Here is a 9,520-nt window from a genome sequence, read left to right on the forward strand (position 1 = left end):
TCAAATAATTATTTTCAAACCATTTAGTTTCATAAAAAAATGTTAACTGTTCTTCCTTTCCCAAATGAGACCGCCAACCAGGTTGTCGGGTGTTAGCAGGTTACATCCCTTTGAAAAACTTGCTAAAATGGCCTGCATTCTGTAAATAAGATGAGGCTCCCAGGGGACTGAATCACTCACCTGGTTGAATTTTGCCAAAATGGGCAATAAATTAAACAAGAAGTTGTCCAACAATTAGACTCAAGAAAACTTTGATAGGACTAATCATAAGGATCATTTCAGCGAATGGAAGTCTAAATCTATCATAGTTTTCAAGACATTGGCTGAAAGCTGGAAAAAAAACCTGTCATTTTCCCCTGTCAAGGGCAATTACTCTTATAAGAAAGCATCTGACAAATTTTATGTCTTAAGACTTTTGTAGTCCTAAAAATAAGGATCATTTCAGCTATTGAAAGAATTTGGCTAAACCTAATCGTTTTGGAGATATATGCGAAAATATACTGTCTGATTCCTATGTTCTATTTTTAGTAACAGTGGCCATGTTTTTTGACGGATCAAAAAACCCCACTTCAATTCTATGCAGAAACACTTACACCAAGTTTGTTTCAATTGGTAAAATAGTGTCAGAGGAGAAGATTTTTGAAAGAAATAACATTAAAAATAGCAAAAAACTTTGAAAAGGACAATAACTCCAACATGGCTTAATAGATTAAAACGAAAACTTGACCGCAGATAGATCTCTTCATGCTGAACACTTTTACCCCTTTCAGAATGGGCTTTACCTAACCGTTTTGGAGATATATGCAAAAAACTTGTCTGACCCATATGTTCTATTTTTAGTAACAGCAGCCATGCTTTTCAATGGATCAAACATCCCCATACCAGTTCTATGCAGGATACCCCAAGGAACATCCATACCAAGTTTTGTTCCAATTGGTCAAGTAGTGTCAGAGGAGATTGATTGATTGATTGTTGGGGTTAAACGTCCAAGCAGCAATATTTCAGCTATATTCAGACGATGAACATGAAATGGTTGATAACATGAACATGAAATGATGACGAAATGAAAAAAAGGGATGGGACACAAGTATAATAGGGTTGAAAAATTTTGATTGCCACTAGAAAAAGGGAGGAATGGGTAAGGTTGGGCAATTTAGCCTCCCGTGGCGGAGCGCAAAGGTTCCTACTCCTATCGAATACCATAGCAGGTTTCTTTAATGTGCCAGGAACGTTACATCTTTCCCAACATGGTGCACAACTATTTGACCACAGATAGATCTCATCATGCTGAACACTTTTGCCTGGTCAAGATTGGGCATCTCCTTTCATTCCATCACATGTGAAAACTATTTTAAAGAGTCAGAAGGGCTCAAGAGATATGTATTGTATTTTAAATAGAAATGATTGTACATCTACAGGGAACACCAAGTGGAGCACAATTTTAAATGTAGATACTGAGAATTGGAAAGTTTTTAATAAACTTCCATTTGTCGTTACAAAAAACAAAACTGCATTGGCTCCAGTACAGAATTAATCAGAGGATTTTGACAACCAACATATTTATCAATATAGTTGACAATGTCTCCTCTCCATTTTGTTCTTTCTGTAATTCAGGAATAGAAACTATTGAACATTTGTTATGGGAATGTGAACACGTACAGGATTTCATTGAAGAAATTGATCAATGGCTCCTTCATAATGGTATAAGCATAGCATTCACTAAAATCATATTTTTGTTTGGTAATATTAAACAATTTTGTAAAGGTGATCCACAAAATAATATTATTCTTTGGATGAAACATTATATTTACAGTATGAAGTGTTATAATAAACCATTAAATGTGCAAGGAATGTTAGAAAAAATGCAGTATATGTATAATATTGAAAAAATGATAGCTGCGAAAAACAAACGTGTGAAAAATTTTGAAAAAATTTGGAACTCTTATAGATTTTTGAATGCAACCTAATGATCCCAATGTTGTAAACATTCAGCCAGACATTTTTTTTTCTCAGATCAAATTATTTCCTTTTTCACCTCTTATTTACTGTATTTTTAATAAACCCAATAGGATAAAGCATATATCTCATTATTAAGCTGGTTGTTTGTATGTACAGAATGATGCGGTTTAAGTAAACAACATGTGATGTTCTTCATGTAGTTTAAACTGTCTGTTATGTATATATGTATCTTATTAAATAAAAAAATAAAAAGTTAAAGAAAAAGATTGGGCTTAACCTAATGGTTTTGGAGATATATGCGAAAAACTATTGTCTGACCCCCTATGTTCTATTTTTAGTAACGGCAGCCATGTTTTATCGACGAATCAAAAATCCCCACATCAGCTCTATGCAGGATACCCCAAGAAACATTCATACCAAATTTGGTTTCAATTGGTAAAATAGTGTCAGAGCAGAAGTTTTTTGAAAGAAAAAACAAAAAAAATAGCAAAAAACGTTGAAAAAGGGCAATAACTCCAACATGACTTAATAGATTAATATGAAAATTTGAGCATAGATGGATCTCATCATGCTGAACACTTTTGTCTCCGTCAGAATATGGCTAAACCTAACTGTTTTGGAGATATATGCGAAAAACTATTGTCTGACCCCCATGTTCTATTTTAAGTAACGGCGGCCAAAAATCCCCCAATCAGTTCTATGCAAGATGCCCCAAGAAACATTCATACCAAGTTTGGTTCCAATTGCTCAAATAGTTTCAGAGGAGAAGAGTTTTGAAAAATTGTTAACGACGACAACGGACGACGACGATGGACAACAACGGACGATAAGTGATGGCAATAGCTCACATGGCCTTCAGCTAGGTGAGCTAAAAAATGACTATTAGCTGAATTTCATCACATTTCTAATGAAAAAAATTCCAGAAGCTTTCTTAAAAAAATCATTTTATTATTCAACATATTAAAGCATTCCACAAACAAATGTATAAAAACATACTGATTACATTGAACAGGTACCTTAAATCTTTAACCAAGGAGACTTCTCAAAAATCATCTTTCACAGAAAAATTCTATAATTCAACTTCACAACTTGATTTCAAGACACATAGAATATAATTTATGGAGCTTAGTGATACATAGGCCTTGTTTAACAAGACTGAATATCAGGAATCAGCATTGAGTTATCTCCCTTCATCAATTTTTTCTCAAATCAATAAAATAAAACCTATACAAGTCTCCCCAATAAATGCTTAGATTTTAAGACTGTACTGCATAAAAAGTTAAGCTCTAAATTCAATTTGAAAGTAAACATTTGGAAATAGAGACAGGATCATAGTTGCAGACAAAATCAGGGGGACATGAAATAAATTTACATTTTAGCTTAGACTAAGGGTTCTTTTTTCGGTATTTGCTTCAACTGGTGCAGAACATTCAAATATAACTCTTTTCTCATCAATTAAGAAAAATGGCAAAATGGAGGAAACTTCCTGTTCATGCTAAATTACATTTCCAATAGTTGTGTACATATATTATCAAATATTGTAAATGTATTAATTTTCACTGTTGCTGATTTTCCCGAATTCTGTTAAGCGCATACATTTGCGGGTATCAATTTTTGCGGATTCAAGAAAACGATAAGCACAATATTGTTAAAAATCAATTTCGCATGTACTATTTTTTTGTGGTTTTCTGTCCACCGCGATAGTGAAAGTTAGTACGTTTAGAGTATACAAAACATTAAATTAGTTCAAATAATTGTTTTCCTCTTTAATATGCCAATTTGAATTGAGAAGCTGGTAGAATAGTAAAATTTAGAGTTTAAGGTTATTGTAATTGACAGCAATTCAAACTTGAAAGACTGTCCTTTAAAAATCACACAAGTATATAGTGGTAATAAGATAGAACACATTAGCCATAGTATAAATGAAGACAGAATTCTACCTACAGAGATGTTTACATACTGAAACTCAGAAGTTTACCTTGATTTTTATTGAAAACATTACCAGTTCAATTGAAATTGTCATAATTCTCTTTACCCCTACTCATGACTATGTGGCTCTCAAATAACAACTACAAAGATGTACATTTTTTGAAAGCCATTTCCCAAAGTACAAAGTTTTCAAGAACAGCCAATGCTATGAAGCTGTTTTTCCATGTTCTTGTTCTTTCATTTCATCAACCATTTGTCTTAGTCTCTTTTCTCTTTCTTCAATCTGTCTTTTTCGTGCTTTTGGAACACCAGTTCGTCGGAAATCTTCTCTCTCCTTTAAATACTGTTGCGTACAGCTTTCAACAAACTCTGGATCATTATAACTAAAAAATCACAATTTTCAGTTATAGCATTCACAAAAAATGTTTAAAAGAAGCAACACATAAAATTGTTTTTTTTTCCACTGGAAAAAAAATGTTATAGGTTTAAATATTTTTCATAAAGAATTTTACCAATTTTTTTTCATAGTTGATGTTTCATGACTTTAGAGCTTTTATGTATATAAACAATAGATTTTAAAAAAAATTTTATATGAATTTGTATGAAGACCAAAATGATGCTTCACACATTAAGTATGATTTCCCGTTATAGTATTTAAAAAATTTTAACATTGATTTTCATTTTTCATAAACTGTGTGTTTGTGTGTTTGCAAAAAAAATAAAACAAACAAAAAACAGACTTAATTTTTCAAGGTTACCAAACAAAACAGAAATTCACAAAATTGAAAGTTCTAATTCCACCTAAAAGCAGAAAAAAATCAGGTTTAAAAAAATGTCATTCTTTGTGAATTCGAATGTTTACCAATATAACATGACATTACAAAAAGACAATGTGGAAATGAATTTACATGTACATTTGTAGAAATTATTATGTACATGCGCGGCAATCTTGAAACAAAATTTTCTCTACCCTTTAAATAACACTGCAAAATGGTCTCATTTCTATGAAAGTAAAGTATTTGTGGGTAATTGTTTATGTGGATTTTGAATAGTGCCTTAGTTTCATGGGTTTTTAAAAAAAAATGCTTGAAAAGTTCAAGTTTTCCAAGCTCCACAGAGTGGCAGACGTTGGATTCCTCATTTACATGCACTAACCGCTGCAGACAGACCTTTAAAAATTTTCTGACATTATTCTACACTATTGTTGTTTAACAATCGGATAACATCACGTAAAATTGTTTTCAAATTCATCAGTTTTTATGCGCAATCAATTTCATTTGGTTCACTTCATTGTGTACGAAGATTGTCTCCTGTTTTCATGCTTAGAGCATGTTTTGGGATTATGACATATTTAAATTATCCCTCTGATGACGATTTGGTATTTTTTTAAATATATTTACCCTTTCTTCTGGCTTTTCAAGATTCTTGTATTTTCTAAGAAGGCTGTTTGCAGGGTCTAGAGTGAACATTACAAGTTTTTAATAAAATGTTTTCCTGTTCTTTACTTGTTTCGATTTGCTCTTTTCACATCAACTTTTTTTTTTACATTACTTATAAAATATAGAAAACTTACGCTTCATATAAACATTTTTTCAATGCATCAGACTCCTTCGTACACTTGAAAGGCATCATTAATCCTTGTTCCTTGGCACAAATTCCAAAAGCTGCAATACACAATAATAATCAAAAATGAAAATTGGCATTTTTTACATTTTGATTACCGGTATTATCAAATACATGTCAAAATGTTATACTTAAGTGGCAGTTTAAAAAAAAAAAATCAGACAGAAAGTGATTCATGCTTGTCAAAAACCCACTAAATTCACTTTTATTTCTTAATCAGAATCAGTTACAGATCACATAACCAGCCTTAGTTTTTCATTTGGGTTTTGCACTTTGAGATAAAATTTATATAGATAGTACACGAAATTAGCACTTTGCAAGAGTTATCGTTCTTGATTTAAATGATTTTAGTGCGAGTTCTAAAAAGTACAGTTTTGAATACAGAAAGATATTGTAACATAAAAATATAGCATCTGAAGACAAATAAAAACAGTTTATTCAGTGTATTTTTTGTACACTGTGAATCCCCTGTATCCTCAACAGTGTCTGAATTTTATCTGGACTGGTACTTAAATAAATGAACTATAAAATACTTAACTACACTTGATGTGCATTTTGAGCTATTTTGAGCTAAATCTAGTTGGTCTCATCATCTAAGTAAGGACTTACAACATAATTCAGAATAAAATTTGGGAGCTCTTCTAATTTCATTAGGTTTATTTCAAAATAATAAAGCCTATGCCAGCACACTCACATACACTTTTTCAATAATGTCCTATCAGATTTTTAGAACCACTATAAGTAATGAAGGAAGTAGAGGAAACATGGAAAAAAGTTACTGGTCGTTATCAACTTAACACTTTTGACTAATTTCATTACTTTCTCTTTTTTCTTCAACACATTGTGGGTAAAATTCTATTAAGACACGTTTACAAAAATTCAAGTGATTACACAAAAACTCAGTGTCTACTGCCGCTGAAGACAATGTCGATTTCATTACGCCATATCATTTACAAGACGTAAAAAATTATTTACAGTCTTCTTAAAAACAGGAGGCTTGAGATGTAAGCCTTACCATCATGAACATCTTGGCATCTTTCCTTTTTTGCCCTTTCCTTCATTATGTTTGGTATACAGACATCTTTCTCAATATGCCTCAATGACTTGTCATCAGGATCCCCTAAAATTAAAATTCATCAAATTACATTAAAATGATATAAGAAATTATTTTGGCTCAGTAAATCCAAAAATGAATTATCTGGCTGAAGCATTAAACTATAAAAAAAATAAGAAACTATCACTTATTTTTGGCAGAAGAAAAAATATTATAGAGATAACTGTATCACGTAGAACATTATCTACCTAAAATGTGTATATGGACCAACTTGGCAACTGTTTCTGTCAAAACCCAGTTGACAAATAACAATGTTCTGAAGTATTAAAACAAAAATTTTACTTTAAACAATGAACTAAATTCATATTCATCAATTCATAACTGGACTGTATGTTCAGTTGTTAATAGTAATTTCATGAAGAGAACTTCGATAGATACATTTGGGAGATCAACGCAAAACTTACTCAAAACTAAATCTGATCAATTTGGGATTTTAAGCCCTTTTCTTAAATGAATAAAATTGAACTCAGCTGCTTACTTCACAAGAAAGTTACATATTATGCTTCTAAAGGGAGCTAACCATATACTCCTTGAGGGAGTTAAATCTAGTAAAACTAAATGAAAGGCTAAGAGAAGTCTAAAAAAAGTAAAACAAAAGTTTGGATCTAATTTACTATGGGCCTGAAAAAAAAATCTACAATATGTCTGATAAAAAGGGGGTTCCAGCACATGAATTTTTGTTTACTCCAGCAATATCATGACATCACAATGGAATATGAAATCAGGTTTGGTCTAAAATGTCTAACCCGTACCCGTACCAACTTTTGCCCATACCTAAATACTATTTTGTCAATTTCTTCATTATTACATGATATTTCCAGCTGAAAGTTGGTACATATTTACAAAATGATATGATGGTTAGGCTAGATTTAATGATTTTCAAAATGTTTGTCAAAAAAATTGATTGTATTCGATTTTCTCTTTTCAAGAGGTCGAAAATGTGTACCCGAAATCAAAGTTCGGTATTTCTGTTATCTGTACAATTTTAAGGCATATTTACATTAGAACATCATGATATCATCAAAATTTACATTGACGATAAATTAAAATCGCATCCGACTCTGTTTATGAGACTTTGTTTTTCATTCTGGATAAGATCACATCCATTATTTGCTGGTATGGGCATTGATGCTAGGTACGCTATGAAATTCAAACCCTTTTTAAAGAATATCAAATCTTTCAAAACTTTATCCAAAGTCTTAAAGTGAAGTTTTAACCTCTCAATGATTTTAGAAGACCATAAAATTTGGATAAGAAAGTCAGAAATAGTCAATAATTAGTTTGATACAGTAACTTCCGGTTACACATTTTAGACCTTTTACCTTCAGAAAACCGATCAAACAAGAAATATTAGAAATATTAAAAAAAATATACATAATTTTCTCGATTAGAAATGAATTGAAACGGACACTACCACATCTCATGCATTTTCAGTTCTTATTATACTGTAATAATTTGCAAATCATGATTTCGGTATGTGTAGAGGTTACAACTTACACATTTCAGACCCTACCATGAAATCGATTGAAACAAGCAGATGAAAAGGTCGTACAAACTTATATTCCTTTCAGAGTGTTTCAGTTTTCTTCTGTCTAACATTACACGTTAGCAAAATCACAAATTTTTAGACAACCATTTTTGCACCGTTATGTAATTTATGCAACTTATACGACCTTCACGCCACCCAGAAGCACATGTGCACACTCGCACGAACGATTTAACCATTGCCAAAAAATGCCAGATTGCAAAAATATACTTGGTAATAAATTTAGCTGGTTTGAATGCTAATCTCACCAAGATTATGCGGTCCTCCACCCATATGCTGAGGGAGAACCGTATATTCAACCTTTTCTTTCTGGTTGGAAGCGTTTGCTCCCATTTATAACATTTGTGACCCTTAGGTTCATGAACAAGAATTTCCGTTAAAAAATATTTCAACTAAATCTACTATCCTACTGGTGATTTAGAAAAAGTCAAAATTTATTTCTTTTTATATTCGATAATAAAAAATAAAAATTCCTTTACAGTTCTTAAACTATCATTATTTGATGATATTTTGACTGTAACATTTTCTTCATTGATGTAAGAATTCATAATCGGCTACGTTCGAAAAAAGTATCATCACTAACGTCAAGAATTTAACTTGAAAATCATATATATACATTTGAATACCAAGAACTTGTCATTCCCAAGGACTTAAATGCTATATAAAAATCCTTGTCACTCCTAACAAATTCTATATAAACTGTAAAAACAACTGTGCCTCCCCGGTCTTTATACTGATTAAACTTAAAGCCTATAATATTCACATTTGACATATACGTACTGGGGAGGAGAAAATATTCAGGATTTTAGTTATATAAATTATAAAACTGATAATGAAAAAGTTATGATGAAAATATTGAGGAAGGGCGTGTATTCAAAACACTAAAATACAACAAAAATGTCAAAATTTACCTGTAAGAATCGTTAATTACATTTTATTTATCAGTAATTGCCACAGGAAAAATTAATGAAATCGACCAAGTTCTAACGGTAAATTAAGTATTTCAAAGTCATTACTATGTAATAAAAATTGTATCATTTTAAAGAAATTTCTTTAATTTTTTAATTGGTAATAAATTCACATGGTTAAACAAACGGAGAGACACAATAATTAACAGCTTACTGGGCTATAAGTTAGGAAAATGAAAGTTTTGATGTTTCTTTCTCAAGACATGACTTACTTGACTTAACTCCGTCTCCCTGTTAGGAGAATCGTACCGCTAACAAGTCATCTTCATCTTTGTCTATCTCTTGCTACAGTGGTTGCGTCAGTCTATGATTCGAAGCCAAGATCCTGTCTATCTCTTTCTATTATTCTTCTCCATGTCTCTTTGTGTCGTCCTCTCTTTC

The 9,520-nt window shown here is 31.5% G+C and overlaps 1 protein-coding gene across 3 annotated transcripts; it reads right to left on the reverse strand.

The window, feature by feature from the left end:
* Nucleotides 1–2,885: 2,885 nt before the first annotated feature.
* On the reverse strand, nucleotides 2,886–8,533 carry LOC148598004 (COX assembly mitochondrial protein homolog). Of its 3 annotated transcripts, none has more exons than XM_088561551.1 (4): nucleotides 8,420–8,533; nucleotides 6,527–6,631; nucleotides 5,462–5,552; nucleotides 2,886–4,271 (listed from the first exon to the last, which is right to left on the reverse strand). In XM_088561551.1, exons 1-4 carry the CDS (start codon nucleotides 8,502–8,504, stop codon nucleotides 4,094–4,096), a joined length of 459 nt encoding a protein of 152 aa, XP_088417677.1. In that variant the 5' UTR covers nucleotides 8,505–8,533; the 3' UTR covers nucleotides 2,886–4,093. The 3 variants fall into 3 exon arrangements, with proteins under 3 accessions (XP_088417677.1, XP_088417678.1, XP_088417679.1); XM_088561552.1 differs by lacking the exon at nucleotides 8,420–8,533 and adding an exon at nucleotides 8,182–8,271; XM_088561553.1 differs by lacking the exon at nucleotides 8,420–8,533 and adding an exon at nucleotides 8,123–8,242.
* Between the last annotated feature and the right edge of the window lie 987 nt (nucleotides 8,534–9,520).

This window comes from Perna viridis, chromosome 14 (genome assembly GCF_037379345.1).
Source record: "Perna viridis isolate PV_CMFRI_1.1 ecotype Kerala chromosome 14, ASM3737934v1, whole genome shotgun sequence".
In the NCBI taxonomy this organism is placed as follows: domain Eukaryota; kingdom Metazoa; phylum Mollusca; class Bivalvia; order Mytilida; family Mytilidae; genus Perna; species Perna viridis.

Excerpts from the sequence above, each read along its gene's own strand:
- LOC148598004 (XM_088561551.1), bottom strand. The coding sequence starts at position 8,504 with ATGGGAGCAAACGCTTCCAACCAGAAAGAAAAGGTTGAATATACGGTT. Across the intron at positions 6,632-8,419 it reads TGGAGGACCGCATAATCTTG|GGGATCCTGATGACAAGTCA; the intron begins GTGAGATTAGCA and ends TTTTAATTTTAG. Across the intron at positions 4,272-5,461 it reads AAAAAATGTTTATATGAAGC|TTATAATGATCCAGAGTTTG; the intron begins GTAAGTTTTCTA and ends GTGATTTTTTAG.